Raw genomic sequence first — 17,376 nt, forward strand, 5'->3', positions numbered from 1 at the left:
CTGACCGAGAGAGAAGGACACACTGACTGAGAGAGGAGGACACACTGACTGAGAGAGAAGCACACACTGACTGAGAGAGAAGGACACACTGACCGAGAGAGAAGGACACACTGACTGAGAGAGGAGGACACACTGACTGAGAGAGAAGGACACACTGACCGAGAGAGAAGGACACACTGACTGAGAGAGGAGGACACACTGACTGAGAGAGAAGCACACACTGACTGAGAGAGAAGAACACACCGACTAAGAGAGAAGGACACACTGACTGAGAGAGAAGGACACGCTGACTGGCAGTTATAGAGAGTCAGTGACTGGCAGTTACTCAGACTGCGTCACAAAAAGGGCCCATACGGCTCTGGTCAAAAGTAATACACTATGTGGGGAATAGGGTGCCATTTTAAACTAAATCCAATGACATGGTGAAATGTTTTGCTGATTTCACGTTGACTTCACGTCAGTTGAAATCTCGACCCAATGTAAATCAAAACTAGACATTGAAATGTCACCACAACCATGATAGGGTACAGTAACAGCCCTGACAGTGTACAGTAACAGCCCTGACAGGGGACAGTAACAGCCCTGACAGGGGACAGTAACAGCCCTGACAGGGGACAGTAACAGCCCTGACAGGGTACAGTAACCGCCCTGACAGGGTACAGTAACAGGGTACAGTAACAGTCCTGACAGGGGACAGTAACAGCCCTGACAGGGTACAGTAACAGTCCTGACAGGGTACAGTAACAGTCCTGACAGGGGACAGTAACAGCCCTGACAGGGGACAGTAACAGCCCTGCCAGAGTACAGTAACAGGGTACAGTAACAGCCCTGACAGGGGACAGTAACAGCCCTGACAGGGTACAGTAACAGCCCTGACAGGGGACGGTAACAGTCCTGACAGGTTACAGTAACATCTCTGACAGGGTACAGTAACAGTCCTGACAGGGTACAGTAACAGTCCTGACAGGGTACAGTAACAGTCCTGACAGGGGACGGTAACAGTCCTGACAGGGTACAGTAACAGCCCTGACAGGGTACAGTAACAGCCCTGACAGGGGACAGTAACAGCCCTGACAGGGTACAGTAACAGCCCTGACAGTGTACAGTAACAGTCCTGACAGGGGACAGTAACAGCCCTGACAGGATACAGTAACAGTCCTGACAGGATACAGTAACAGCTCTGACAGTTAAAGTCCACGGTTATGTAATGTGCCTCTCCAGTTGGTGTCCTCTGCTCTGTCTGATGAGATTAGGGACAGACAGATCACATCTCAGGTCATTATACATAGAACACAGTGGGATGATGTCACCCAGTCATTATCATATTAGTTACTGTATACATTGCTGTGTGCCATCCATGCTTGTCTATATACCCCACCCTGCTGTACGTTCTGCAGTGCTCTTCTCTACACCACCACGCTACTTCCCACAGTTAGTAACTCCTCTCTCTCTCCTCTCTGTAGGCAAGGACGAGCTACTGAATAACCACAGCCTGAGTCACCAAGGTATCAAGGTAAGGTTCTGTTCACCTTCTGCTTGAACTGTAACTCACAGGACAGATTCTCACTCTGGCACCGAGGGTCAAATAGAGTGGTGTGTAAATAGAGTGGTGCGTAAATAGAGTGGAGTGTGTAAATACAGTGGAGTGTGTAAATACAGTGGAGTGTGTAAATACAGTGGAGTGTGCAAACAGAGTGGAGTGTGTAAACAGAGTGGAGTGTGTAAACAGAGTGGAGTGTGTAAATAGAGTGGAGTGTGTAAACAGATTAGAGTGTGTAAACAGAGTGGAGTGTGTAAACAGAGTGGAGTGTGTAAACAGAGTGGAGTGTGTAAATAGAGTGGAGTGTGTAAATAGAGTGGAGTGTGTAAATAGAGGAGTGTGTAAACAGAGTGGAGTGTGTAAATAGAGTGGAGTGTGTAAACAGAGTGGAGTGTGTAAATAGAGTGGAGTGTGTAAATAGAGTGGAGTGTGTAAACAGAGTGGAGTGTGTAAATAGAGTGGAGTGTGTAAATAGAGTGGAGTGTGTAAATAGAGTGGAGTGTGTAAATAGAGTGGAGTGTGTAAATAGAGTGGAGTGTGCAAACAGATTAGAGTGTGTAAACAGATTAGAGTGTGTAAACAGATTAGAGTGTGTAAACAGAGTGGAGTGTGTAAACAGAGTGGAGTGTGTAAACAGAGTGGAGTGTGTAAACAGAGTGGAGTGTGTAAACAGAGTGGAGTGTGTAAATGGAGTGGAGCGTGTAATTGGAGTGGAGCGTGTAAATGGAGTGGAGCGTGTAAATGGAGTGGAGCGTGTAAATGGAGTGGAGCGTGTAAATAGAGTGGAGCGTGTAAATAGAGTGGAGCGTGTAAATAGATTGGAGTGTGTAAATGGATTGGAGTGTGTAAATGGAGTGGAGTGTGTTAATAGAGTGGAGTGTGTAAATAGAGTGGAGTGTGTAACCAGTTTATGTATAGTATGTTTGTTTCCGTTGCTCCTTGGTATGCATCACCTCTCAACACATATCATTAGTTCACACCACTGAGCTGCTGATGTCATGTTGACACGGAAGCTTGGGTGGTTTTCACTCTGCTACTGGGTGTACTTTCACACTGTGTGTGTGTGTGTGTGTGTGTGTGTGTGTGTGTGTGTGTGTGTGTTGTTTCTGTTACACATTGCTGGCCTGAACTTACTGTAGTTCTCACAGCTCCCACGCTCCACCGCTACATTTACATAGGAGCAGAGCAGAGTGTCACCAACTCATAGACTGTTCTCTCTGCTACCGCACGGCAAGCAGTACTGATGCACCAAGTCTGGAACCAACAGGACCCTGAACAGATTCTACCCCGAAGCCATCAGACTGATAAATAATTAACCAAATAGCTACCTGGACTTATTATCTATCCTGTTGCCTAGTCACACACACACACACACACACACTTATATGCACATATACACACACACTTATATGCACATATACACACAGAGAAAGGGAGAGAGAGAGAGGGAAGCAGTGCCCCAGTCCTCAGCAACACTTTGGGCTGCCAGCCATCTGATTACAATCTACCCATTCAGTTGGTGGAGGTTGGGCACACCCTCTCTGGCCAAAAATAATTCAGGATAGAAGCATAATTGAATTCAGCCTAACCGTCTCGGACAGCTTTCAGGCATGTATAGCTTACGTGGGAAGGTTACTTATTACATGCACAGGAAGCATCTTCTGTAGTATTCTCTGAGTGAGTAGACTGCAGCAGATCTGGAGCATTTAGACAGAATATGACCCTGAATGCCTGCATTGCAGTCTCTGTCTGCACTGGCCTGCCCCCTTGTGGCTTGTTTAAAACACTGCACTACATTGCATTTGCATTGCATGAAAACTAGGCAGATCTGTATTGGCACAAGAGTAACATATTTCAGTGCTATATGATTCATTAATAATCACTATAATGATATATGAGATTGTCTTCTATTGCATCAGAGAATGAGTTGATGATTTGGAAAGTGGCAACATCATTCATTGTACTCTACTACCGGTATATCTTTTTAGAATAGACCTGTCTCGTCCTGGCAGAACACTGCATAATACTGTTGTCCCTCCCTCCCTCCCTCCCTCCCTCCCTCCCTCCCTCCCTCCCTCCCTCCCTCATATAGTTACCATCCTAGGGTGTCTGTGTGATGCCCCCTACTAGTGGGTCCCCTCCAAGTGTGTGATGCATCATGGCTCCGGTGCTGAGTGCCTTGTGGAAACTGGGGGTCTTAGGGTCAGGGGACGCCATGGCGACGTCCTTAGGCAACGAGCAGCTGGTCCTAGTGGGCACCCTGATGACCATCTCTGTCTTCTTGCTGCTCTCACTGCTACTGCTGCTGTGTGCAGGCTGCCAGGGGTGAGTGGGACACACACACACACATTCAATGAAATGTAAGATGAAAAATGTTACTGTCATTGTACTTCTGTTATATTTATACTGTACTGTTGATTTACTTCTAACAAATACTTTATTTGGTACTGATAGATAGACCAGCACAATTGTGTGTCTGTATAATAGACTACATTATTACAGTCTGTATAATAGACTACATTATTACAGTCTGTATAATAGACTACATTATTACAGTCTGCATAATAGACTACATTATTACAGTCTGTATAATAGACTACATTATTACAGTCTGCATAATAGACTGCATTATTACAGTCTGTATAATAGATTACATTATTACAGTCTGCATAATAGACTGTATTATTAGTCTGCATAATAGACTACATTATTACAGTCTGTATAATAGACTACATTATTACAGTCTGCATAATAGACTGCATTATTACAGTCTGTATAATAGACTGTATTATTAGTCTGCATAATAGACTACATTATTACAGTCTGTATAATAGACTACATTATTACAGTCTGTATAATAGATTACATTATTACAGTCTGTATAATAGATTACATTATTACAGTCTGCATAATAGACTGTATTATTAGTCTGCATAATAGACTACATTATTACAGTCTGCATAATAGACTACAGTATTACAGTCTGTATAATAGACTGTATTATTAGTCTGCATAATAGACTACATTATTACAGTCTGCATAATAGACTACATTATTACAGTCTGCATAATAGACTGTATTATTAGTCTGCATAATAGACTACATTATTACAGTCTGCATAATAGACTACAGTATTACAGTCTGTATAATAGACTGTATTATTAGTCTGCATAATAGACTACATTATTACAGTCTGCATAATAGACTACATTATTACAGTCTGCATAATAGACTACAGTATTGCAGTCTGTATAATAGACTGTATTATTAGTCTGCATAATAGACTACATTATTACAGTCTGCATAATAGACTGTATTATTACAGTCTGCATAATAGACTACATTATTACAGTCTGCATAATAGACTACATTATTACAGTCTGCATAATAGACTACATTATTACAGTCTGCATAATAGACTACATTATTACAGTCTGTAAAATAGACTTACATATTTACAGTCTGTAAAATAGACTACATTATTAAAGTTTGTAAATGCTTTAGTCCAGAGTCAATACATCAACTCAAAAGGCAGACAAAGTCAAAGTTTTAATCAACATCTCCCTTCTTCATTCTTCTTCTTCTCCAGGCCAAAGACATCAAATGGCCGCCCAGTAGCCCACGAGAGCCTCATGAATGGAGTGAGTCTGACTGAACTAAACACATCTGCCACTTCCTTCACTTAAAACAGCCTTAATTAGTCTGCTATATCTGTCCCTGAAAATAACTCTTCTGTCAGACGGTCCTCTCAACACTTCAGTGAGCTTGGTGAAAACTTTAGTCAGTAAAAACAAGAAACAGAAACTGTCAGAGACAACTTGTCTAACTAGCAGAAGGATTGGTCTCTCTTAGAAGAAGAGAATAGCTGTGAGTTGAAGCCGTGTGTGTGTGTGTGTGTGTGTGTGTGTGTGTGTGTGTGTGTGTGTGTGTGTGTGTGTGTGTGTGTGTGTGTGTGTGTGTGTGTGTGTGTGTGTGTGTGTGTGTGTGTGTGTGTGTGTGTGTGTGTGTGTGTGTGTGTGTGTGTGTGTGTCTCTCTCTCTCTCTCTCTCTCTCTCTCTCTCTCTCTCTGGGGGTTAGGTGGTGTAAAGCATGATGCAGTCACATTAGCACCTATAATGATCACAGGGAGAGAGGGAAAGAGAGAGAGAGAGATGGAGAGAGCGAGAGAGATGGAACATGGCTTCAGCCGTATGAAGCCCTTAGTGCAGAACGGGATGGAGGGAGTCTATTGGATGGATGACCCAGGTCAAGAGTTCAGAGGTCAGCATTTTCCAGGAAGGAATGGACAGAAGGGAGACATGCATTCCAGAGGGGGGAAGGAGATTTAGTATAATGTGATGAATGCCGCCAAAATATTTACTCCCTCTATCGCGCACACACACACACACACACACACACACACACACACACACACACACACACACACACACACACACACACACACACACACACACACACACACACACACACACACACACACACGCATACACACTGTGTGCGCTGGTCTGGAATCAGCACCAGGGACGTATCATTGCGCTGATTCTGTTGCAAAATGTTTCTTAAACGGAAGCAAACTGAATGAAACGGGCGAGGGACCTACCTGCATTTGTCCAGTAGAAACCCTCGTTTTAGTTGTTTGGACTAATGATTGCACCCCAGATGTGAAGAATTTGTTCCACTTCGGTCTGCAGTATCTTCATATAAACTGAAATGTTCTCAGAGAAGAATCAGTTTTTTCAGAACCACAATATTTCATTCACCTTATATTTCACCAGTTCATAGTTTAGCTCATTAATTACACAGTAAACTGTTTATTTCAATGGGATTCTGAATATATATTGTGATTTATCGCACTATCCCCAGTCATTCCATGATAAGGAAGACCATCATGAGTATTAGCTATGGTAAAGACTAAATTACACTTACAAGTTGTGGTTAAGTGAGATAAATAGCTCTCTTTAGAGAGAAACTGACATCGTCCTTTCATTCTAATTACTTGCTGTCACACAGACACTCTTAAATCCTCTGGGGACGTGGCAACCTTTTTATCGCATACTTACACTATCTGGAGAGTAACATTTACGCCGTCGGGCCTCGCCTGGGAGGAGGACTTCACTTTAACCACAGACTGGCAGGTGGAATTGGGTCTTTGTCTTTTCCTCAGCAGACTGACCCCTTGTGTCTCCAGTCTATAGGAATGCCATCGGATACAGCCTAGCAACAGTCATTATCAGACACAGCCACCAGGTGGTGGTGGAGATCTCATGGTTACCTCTGTCCTTTGGTTTTTATGTCAGTGAGGTGACTGACAAACAATGCAAAGACCTGCAGTGTGGCTTAATGCCCATTTCTCCCATCACAATGTGCTGATGTTCATATGAATTGAGGTGTAATTGTGTAAAGGTATTATATTTGACCACAACCTCTCAGAATGAGGAATAGGATGCCATTGATCTAATGTACAGTACCAGTCAAAAGTGTGGACACACCTACTAGTTCAAGGAGTTTTTCTTTATTTGTACTATTTTCTACATTGTAGAATAATAGTGAAGACATCAAAACTATGAAATAGCACATATGGAATCATGTATTAACCAAAAAAGTGTAAAACAAAACATTTTTCAAATTCTTCAAAGTAGCCACCATTTGCCTTGATGACAGCTTTGCACACTCTTGGCATTCTCTCAACCAGCTTCATGAGGTAGTCACTTGGAATGCATTTCAATTAACAGGTGGGCCATGTTAAAAGTTAATTTGTGGAATTTATTTTCTACTTAATACGCATTAAGCCAATCAGTTGTGTTGTGACAAGCTAGGATGGGTATATAGAAGATAGCCCTATTTGGTAAAAGACCGAGTCCATATTATGACAAGAATAGCTCAAATAAGCAAAGAGAAATGGCAGTCCATCAATACTTTAAGACATGAAGGTCAGTCAATCTGGAACGTTTCAAGTGCAGTCTCAAAAACCATCAAGCACTATGATGAAACTGGCTCTCATGAGGACCGCCATAGGAAAGGAAGACCCAGAGTTACCTCTGCTGCAGTAGGTGAACGGATGATCTCTGCATGTGTGGTTCCCACCGTGAAGCATGGAGGAGGAGGTGTAATGGTGTTGGAATGCTTTGCTGGTGACACTGTCGGTAATTTATTTACAATTCAAGGTACACTTAACCAGCATGACTACCACAACATTCTGCAGAGATATGCCATTCCATCAGGTTTGCGCTTAGTGGGACTATCATTTGTTTTTCAATAGGACAATGGCCCAACACACCTCCAGGCTGTGTAAAGGCTATTTGACCAAGAAGGAGAGTGATGGGGGTGCTGCATAAGATGACCTGGCCTCCACAATCACCTGACCTCAACCCAATTGAGATGGTTTGGGATGAGTTGGACCGCAGAGTGAAGGAAAAGCAACCAACAAGTGCTCAGTATATGTGGGAACTCCTTCAAGACTGTTGGAAAAACATTACAAGTGAATCTGGTTGAGAGAATGCCAAGAGTGTGCAAAGCTGTCATCAATGCAAAGGGTGGCTACTTTGAAGAATCTCAAATATATTTTGATATGTTTAACACTTTTTTGGTTACTACATGATTCCATATGTTTTATTTCATGGTGTTGATGTATTCACTATTATTCTACAATGTAGAAAATAGTACAAATAAAGAAATACCCTTGAATGAGTAGGTGTGTCCAAACTTTCGACTGGTACTGTATATATAATGTATATGACTCCACTTATCCAAAGTGACTTATAGTACAGCATGTGCATATATTTGTAGTATGTGTACTAACTGAACCACACAGGACCACACAGGGTAAAACTGATCCTAGACCTGTGTTTATAATAAGCCACATATCCCTATCCTAACCCCGTCTTTGTCGTTCTACAGGTGTCTGAGAGAGAGACATTTACCGGTAGTCAGTCTGTGGACAGCCCAGGGACTGACCTATTGGTGAGCAGCTCACACAACGGCCCACTAACCAGTGGTACAGGTAACACACACACGACGACCACTTCTGCACGTGTTGTTTATTGTTTGTTGCCATTTCATTCATGACTTTATAAAAGAGTGTAATATTCATTAGGCATACAGAACATCTACATTTAGGCTATTCTTGACTTTACTTACTTGGTTATTCATTTTGATTTCCACACCTGTGGCAGTCTAATCCATGAGGCATGTTCCACTAACAGTCTGGTAACAGGTATGTGTTGTAGCCAGTTCCTCTTGTTGGTTGTCATGCCAAATGTTAGGCCCGCTGGCATGACAACCAATGTTAAAGGAGTTAACCAAGGTACAAATAAGATCTATGAACGAACAGGCCGACTAGTCCAGTTTGTCCACTGCAGCTTTCAAAGATGCAATGTTGTTGTTTAAGATTGAGGCTCCCCATACTCAAACTCTCTCTCTCTGTTAACCCAGCATAACCACCCACACACACCATCTCTTTTCCCTTTGTCGTGTCCAATTAAATTAAATCCAACCCAACTCAACAAAATTCAATTCAATTAAAATGAACTCAACTCAAATGTATTGATCCATCGTCCCCCAGTGTTGACAGACACCCAGGACAGCAGTCCCCAGCCCTCTGAGGAGATGCTGTCCAGTCAGTCAGAGCTGCGGAGTTCCAAGTGTCCCCAGGACCGCGAGCTGCCCAGCATCCCACCCAACAGCGCCCTGAACGGGATGGGATCTTCCAGCGGACCCCTTCTCCCTCCCTCTGGAGACGGCACCTACGAGGTATTAGGGATTGTTGTTGTTGATGTTATTATGGATTTATTTTACTTGTGTTTGTATGGTTGTACTGTATGGACCCAGGAAGACTAGTCCTCATAAGACAGCTGTCTTAATCAACTCAACTAGGTGGTGAAGGAGAGAGGTGGCGACTTGACGGCGTCCCGGGACGTAAGCGTTGAGGACTCCCTGTACGAGACAGTCAAAGAGTTGAAGGACCATCCAGGAAGCATGGCTGCAGGTCTACCCAACGGACACGGTACTACGTCCCCCCTCAGCCCTGATGACAATGAAATTTCCCACAACCACCTCCCACCTCCCAACAACCCTCCAGCCCTCCACAACGGCCAACTCAGCCCCGGCACCCCAGAGCGGGGGCCCCTTTGCGCGGGAGTGGAGTATGCCTCAGTGAATCTGAACAAGAAGAGCCGTTACAGTGCAGAGCTGGAGACCAGGCGCTCAGCCACCATCGCTGCTGCTGTGAACCCCACAGAGGAGCCCGAGGAGGAGGACAGACCCCCGCCTGTACCTGACAAGATGCTGGATGAGAACGACAACCAGCCTACCATGATGGACGCAGGAGCGGTGGTGGTACTGGGGGCCGCGCTACAAAACGGACAGGTGAGGATCGTGTTTATCTATTGTCGTGTCTTTGGCATCATTAAAACTGAATACTTTTTTATCAAATAACTCTCTGTAATTAGTATTACACGATTAATTACTGATTAATCATGTAACTGTAATTAACTAGGAAGTCGGGGCACCAAGGAAAATACTCAGATTACATAGTTATAATATTTGTTTAATATCTGATCAATTAGTCTTCGAATTAATGAATTATTATTTACCTCACGTCAGTCTCATTCCAAACGTCGTAAATTGTTGGTTATCTGCACGAACCCAGTCTTCACTATGAGTCATCCATACATCAATTGTCTTCAAATATTTATTTACTAACTAAGTACTCACAGAAATGCATAACAAACAGTAGATATGGTTACAAGGAAATGATAGCGGATGTGCCCTAGTGGGCTAAACAGGTATGGCGGCTTGTTAGACAGAGTGATAATCATAACAATAGAAATGCTAATCCTTTTCACATGAACGCTCACTCATTCGGGAACAGCTGCAATATATATATATATTTACGCTCAGTGTGTCGTCGGGATCGCTGTTGAGAAGTTCGTTTCTGTTGGAGAGTCTGTCTGAGCCCTCTCTCTCTCTCTCTCTCTCTCTCTGTCGTGGTTAGAATGGATAGTTCAGAGTGACATTAATTCATGTCGTTATAGAATAGATGTTTTGGCTGTTGTCGGTCTTCGCGTTCAATGATACCGAATTGCTAGCTGCAGACTAGTAATTAATATCAAAGACTTGTTCTTATTCTGTCGGTATCGATAGGCTAAGAGTTTAACCACGTGGTATGGTTAAAAGATTCAGCCATCTACTCAAACCTTAGCTTATACTCAGGTTTATGGTCTCCTCTCAAACCTTGGCCCTCTCGTTATCGAGGTAAGCTGGTCTGGTGATAGAAAACCCGGGTTGGGGTTTTATTCGGAAGAGCAGAAAAGGGCCTGTCCCAGGACGCAAGACCATAACTGTGCTCGTGGGCGGTTCTCTGATTTAGTTAAACTCCAAAGGGAATTGGAGTTTCCTTCATTAAACAGTCCAAAATCACATTACACAATTTCACAAACAGTATCATCCTCATTCATCTTATACAACAATTAGATGTAAGCCTCATATCTGAGGCTATTGTATAAACAATAGCGGCCACATTACCAGTTACCAGTTATGGTAATGTGGCCGTATTGTCTCTCATGAGTTTCACAAAATTGTACCAAACGGACCAGTTCGTAGCTGGATTCTTCACCGATCTTTTATACGTTCTCCAGAACATAAATACTGTTCGGACCTCCAGTTCTTTGAGGTGGAAGAAATTCCTTTGTTCTCTCTATGAAAACTCTCTCTCTCTCTATACTGTGGCCATGAGGAGATAATCTCCTCCAGGAATTTACGACCTGAGGTTGCAGCAGCCTGAGTGTAGGAGACAGAGAGAGGGGGATGGTGCTCGCTGTACCCAAAGAGGGAAACGTCATGACACTATGTTTGTGAGGGTGAAATACAGTACTTATACAGTAGAAAGACAGCTCAACTGATTCCCGACTAGATGTATTGATTTAGCTGTGAGCCACAAGTTAGAGTAGAAAGCAGAACAATGGAAAGAGCGTCTCTCCGTCTCTCCGTCTCTCCGTCTCTCTGTCTCTATGTCTCTCCGTCTCTCTGTGTCTGATCGGCATTATGAGGTAGAGAGAAAGAGCAGGGAGAGAGAGAGAAAGAGCAAAGAGAGGAAGAGAGAGAGCGAAAGAAGAGATGGAGATGGAGAGAGAGTGAACAGTGCCATAAAAATGAAGCGGAGGAGAAGAGGTTGAAGAGTTGTAGTACTGGAGTCCGGTCTCAAGACCTCATATTGAGAGCACATATTGAGAGCACATATTGAGAGCACATATTGAGACCACATAGTGAGACCACATAGTGAGACCACATATTGAGACCTCATATTGAGACCACATATTGAGACTACATATTGAGACTACATATTGAGACCACATATTGAGAACACATATTGAGACCACATATTGAGACTACATATTGAGACCACATATTGAGACCACATATTGAGACCCCATATTGAGACCACATATTGAGAACTCATATTGAGACCCCATATTGAGACCACATATTGAAAACTCATATTGAAAGCACATATTGAGAGCACATATTGAGACCACATATTGAGACTACATATTGAGACCTCATATTGAGACCACATATTGAGACCCCATATTGAGACCACAGATTGAGACCACATATTGAGACCACATATTGAGACCTCATATTGAGACCACATATTGAGACTACATATTGAGACTACATATTGAGACTACATATTGAGACCACATATTGAGAACACATATTGAGACCACATATTGAGACTACATATTGAGACCACATATTGAGACCACATATTGAGACCCCATATTGAGACCACATATTGAGAACTCATATTGAGACCCCATATTGAGACCACATATTGAAAACTCATATTGAAAGCACATATTGAGAGCACATATTGAGACCACATATTGAGACTACATATTGAGACCTCATTTGGAGACCACATATTGAGACCCCATATTGAGACCACAGATTGAGACCACATATTGGGACCACATATTGAGACCCCATATTGAGACCACAGATTGAGACCACATATTGGGACCTCATATTGAGACCCCATATTGAGAGCACATATTGAGACCTCATATTTGAGACCACATATTGAGACCACATATTGGGAGCACATATTGGGACCTCATATTTGAGACCACATATTGAGACCCCATATTGAGACGCCATATTGAGACCACAGATTGAGAGCACATATTGAGACCCCATATTGAGTGTCTTGGTCTTGTCTTTTAGCAGGGGAGACTGGGGGAAGGGTTTGTGAGTCGCACGCTGTCTAAGGGGAGACGGGGAAATTGTAACATGTGTAGTATTTTTATCCATTATTTAGTGGTCATTAATAGACTGGCTCTCTATTTGCCTTCAACATGTATTTTTCTCACCATTCTGAATGGTTAAAAAATCCATATGTTGTTCTGAAATATTAAAGACATGCTTCAGTACTTTGGCTACTAGTACGTATCTTTTAAACCTCCTGTTTTGGTTTGTGTCAAGGTGTAGTTCTTACATGCATAATCTATGAGAAGAATTACTGTTTTACCTCAAATAGCTACGAAATCCCTAGTTTGAAAGCGACTGTTTTCTGTAAACTGTGCAGTGCCATTTCCCCTACATTTACCCCCACGGAGTACCAGAGAATATCTTTAACACAGAAACACTGTACATGTTGAGCTCTTATTATGGTGCGATCTGACAAAATTATAAACATGATCTTGAATTGATCTCTCATTGTTCTGGTCTCTGTCTTGACTTGGACTTGTCCCCTTTCGCCCCTGTCCTAGGCCAGCTCCAGCCGTCCAGCCAATCAGCTAATCTGTAGTAAAAAATTTGAATCTACAACTGTCCAGCCAATCAGCTAATCAGTAGTGAAAATTTTGAATCTCCAACTGTCCAGCCAATCAGCTAATCAGTAGTGAAAATGTTGACACTCCAGCCGTCCAGCCAATCAGCTAAACAGTAGTGAAAATGTTGACACTCCAGCCGTCCAGCCAATCAGCTAAACAGTAGTGAAAATGTTGACACTCCAGCCGTCCAGCCAATCAGTTAAACAGTAGTGAAAATGTTGACACTCCAGCCGTCCAGCCAATCAGTTAATCAGTAGTGAAAATGTTGCGTTGGACAGCAGGTGACGCCTAGCCCAGTTGGACCTGAACCAACCACGGGGCTGTGCTGGGCTGGGCTACCTACACTCCCAAAGCCTGTTCCGTCCTCCAGTGTCAGAATCTGGAGTCAGCATTAATTCTGTTCTTCGCCTCTACCCCCACTTTTCCCTTTACACGTATTACACATGTATGAATGGAATCGCTTGGATACACATTTGCAGACACCCTGAGGCTTATTTAAGGTTAACCCATAACGTTCTTTATTCTCTGTGTCGGTGCGTCGGTGTGACTGGGGTTGGCTGGTGATTTGTCTTGTCAGACCGACAGGGTAATGCGTGTGGTAATGCATGCAAAGCAGTGTGGAGAGGAGAGGAGTGGAGGAGGGGATGAGAAGGGAGAGGAGATGAGGAGAGGGGAAAAGCCTGGTGAGATCCAGCTGCCCACCGTCAGTCTGACAAACCTGGCAGAGATGAAGGATGACGCTCGGTGTGTATGTGTGTGTGTGTGTGTGTGTGTGTGTGTGTGTGTGTGTGTGTGTGTGTGTGTGTGTGTGTGTGTGTGTGTGTGTGTGTGTGTGTGTGTGTGTGTGTGTGTGTGTGTGTGTGTGTGTGTGTTTAAGTCTGCTTGGTTCTCCCTCAGTTAGACTCTCAGCAAACACACATACACACACACATGATTTTGCTTTGTTCAACACTCTGCAATCTGCTCTTCTGCTCTATTGAGCCATAATAACCAGAAATGACTGTTCTGCTGTGGAATAATTTGACTTTGCGTCACCCGTGGCCTTAGAAGCTTTTGATTTACACTGAGGAAATGTAATTGACCTTGCCAGTCACTAGTGTGGCGCTCACAAGGGGCCATTCTCTTAGATAAACTGCTATTCAGCATGTCAACTGTGGAGTTGTCTGTCAGCAAAGGGATAGAGATTGATTCTTTTTTAGAACCACACACAAACCACACACATTCTCTGGCTGACTGACTGACACATTGGCATGTTAGAATTCGGTCCTCCATCATCAGTCTGCCATAGTAGATGTCCTGTCTATCAGTCTGTACCCCTAACTACCTTGATACATTCTCATCAATAGGACATGTCAGTCCTTACCCCTAACTACCTTGATACATTCTCATCAATAGGACATGTCAGTCCGTACCCCTAACTACCTTGATACATTCTCATCAATAGGACATGTCAGTCCTTACTCCTAACTACCTTGATACATTCTCATCAATAGGACATGTCAGTCCTTACCCCTAACTACCTTGATACATTCTCATCAATAGGACATGTCAGTCCTTACCCCTAACTACCTTGATACATTCTCATCAATAGGACATGTCAGTCCTTACCCCTAACTACCTTGATACATTCTCATCAATAGGACATGTCAGTCTGTACCCCTAACTACCTTGATACATTCTCATCAATAGGACATGTCAGTCCTTACCCCTAACTACCTTGATACATTCTCATCAATAGGACATGTCAGTCCTTACCCCTAACTACCTTGATACATTCTCATCAATAGGACATGTCAGTCCTTACCCCTAACTACCTTGATACATTCTCATCAATAGGACATGTCAGTCCTTACCCCTAACTACCTTGATACATTCTCATCAATAGGACATGTCAGTCCTTACCCCTAACTACCTTGATACATTCTCATCAATAGGACATGTCAGTCCTTACCCCTAACTACCTTGATACATTCTCATCAATAGGACATGTCAGTCCTTACCCCTAACTACCTTGATACATTCTCATCAATAGGACATGTCAGTCCTTACCCCTAACTACCTTGATACATTCTCATCAATAGGACATGTCAGTCCTTACCCCTAACTACCTTGATACATTCTCATCAATAGGACATGTCAGTCCTTACCCCTAACTACCTTGATACATTCTCATCAATAGCACATATTAACTGAGTCAAGGACCATCTTAACATGCATCATTTTCACACAGTTTTTCCTGCGGAAATCACATCAAATTGTATTGGTCACGTACACATGGTTAGCAGATGTTAATGCGAGTGTAGCAAAATGCTTGTGCTTCTAGTTTCGACAGAGCGGTAATATCTAACAAGTAATCTAACAATTCCCCGACAACTACCTAATACACACAAATCTAAAGGGGTGAATGAGAAATATATGGATGAACGATGGCCAAGCGGCATAGGCAAGGTGCAATAGATGGTATAAAATACAGTATATACATATGATGAGTAATGTAAGATATGTAAACATTATTAAAGTGGCATTATTTAAAGTGGTATTGTTTAAAGTGGCTAGTGATCCATTTATTAAAGTGGCCAGTGATTGGGTCTCAATGTGGGCAGCAGCCTCTCTGAGTTAGTGATGGCTGTTTAGCAATCTGATGGCCTTGAGATAGAAGCTGTTTTTCAGTCTCTCTGTTCCAGCTTTGATGCACCTGTACTGACCTCGCCTTCTGGATGATAGTGGGGTTAACAGACAGTGGCTCGGGTGGTTGTTGTCCTTGATGATCTTTTTGGCCTTCCTGTGACATCGGGTGGTGAAGGTGTCCTGGAGGGCAGGTAGTTTGCCCCCGGTGATGCGTTGTGCAGACCTCACTACCCTCTGGAGAGCCTAGCGGTTGAGGGCAGTGCAGTTGCCGTACCAGGCGGTGATACAGCCTGACAGGATGCTCTCGATTGTGCATCTGTAAAAGTTTGTCAGGGTTTTGGGTGACAAGCCAAATTTCTTCAGCCTCCTGAGGTTGAAGAGGCGCTGTTGCGCCTTCTTCACCACACTGTCTGTCTGGGTGGACCATTTCAGTTTGTCTGTTTGAGCATGAAAGTGACTTGACAAAGAACCACTCTGGTCCCTAGTTTCAGCTATAGTATGGTCAGGAAAAATGACCTGACTGCCATATCTAGGAACCAGTCTTCTTCTGGTCAAGTGGTGTAGTCAGGAACAATTCCTGGTTGTAGTCAGGAACAACTCCTGGTTGTAGTCAGGAACAACTCCTGGTTGTAGTCAGGAACAACTCCTGGTTGTAGTCAGGAACAATTCCTGGTTGTAGTCAGGAACAACTCCTGGTTGTAGTCAGGAACAACTCCTGGTTGTAGTCAGGAACAATTCCTGGTTGTAGTCAGAAACAACTCCTGGTTGTAGTCAGGAACAACTCCTGGTTGTAGTCAGGAACAACTCCTGGTTGTAGTCAGGAACAATTCCTGGTTGTAGTCAGGAACAATTCCTGGTTGTAGTCAGGAACAACTCCTAGTTGTAGTCATGAAACTACTTACAGTACTTAACTGTACTGGCACTTTAATTTGTAAAGCCACGTGGACAAAGACTTTAGGGACACTGAATTAGAACAGACTAACATTACGAGAGACACATGGAGGCTCGTTGATGACAGGGGCAAGAGCTTGTCTCCATGATTCCACACCGCTGCGCTCCAAGGCAATCAAATGAATTGGTTCGCTAATTAAGCCAAAAAAATAAAAGCAAATCTGTTGAGTTTTGACAATGTGCATCCGTAGAGTAATCGTATCGGTTCAGTGCCCTCTGAGGTAGAAACAAAGTCCCCACCAACGCCTGTGTAAAGATTTACGTTTTATATGTCCTCATACAGTATGTCCTTGACCAAGTGAAAGATGGATTTTAAAACTGGCTCCATCCTCACAGTACCGCCAACCTCTATGAGACGTGAAGTAGCAGCTAGCCAGTCACCATCTCTGATATCGACGTTGTCTTTAGACACCACAGAGAGGT

The 17,376-nt window shown here is 43.2% G+C and overlaps 1 protein-coding gene across 5 annotated transcripts in view; it reads left to right on the forward strand.

The window, feature by feature from the left end:
• LOC129830789 (phosphoprotein associated with glycosphingolipid-enriched microdomains 1-like) overlaps positions 1-17,376 on the forward strand; it is a 109,095-nt gene that overhangs the window by 84,019 nt on the left and 7,700 nt on the right. For all 5 annotated transcript variants that reach the window (XM_055893516.1, XM_055893514.1, XM_055893517.1 and 2 more), the window contains 6 exons: positions 1,464-1,513; positions 3,633-3,865; positions 5,130-5,181; positions 8,438-8,540; positions 9,102-9,289; positions 9,413-9,904. In XM_055893516.1, coding sequence (XP_055749491.1) covers positions 3,699-3,865; positions 5,130-5,181; positions 8,438-8,540; positions 9,102-9,289; positions 9,413-9,904 — 1,002 coding nt within the window. In that variant the 5' untranslated portion in view covers positions 1,464-1,513; positions 3,633-3,698. The remainder of the gene's footprint in view (positions 1-1,463; positions 1,514-3,632; positions 3,866-5,129; positions 5,182-8,437; positions 8,541-9,101; positions 9,290-9,412; positions 9,905-17,376) is intronic.

Source organism: Salvelinus fontinalis, chromosome 32, assembly GCF_029448725.1.
Source record: "Salvelinus fontinalis isolate EN_2023a chromosome 32, ASM2944872v1, whole genome shotgun sequence".
In the NCBI taxonomy this organism is placed as follows: domain Eukaryota; kingdom Metazoa; phylum Chordata; class Actinopteri; order Salmoniformes; family Salmonidae; genus Salvelinus; species Salvelinus fontinalis.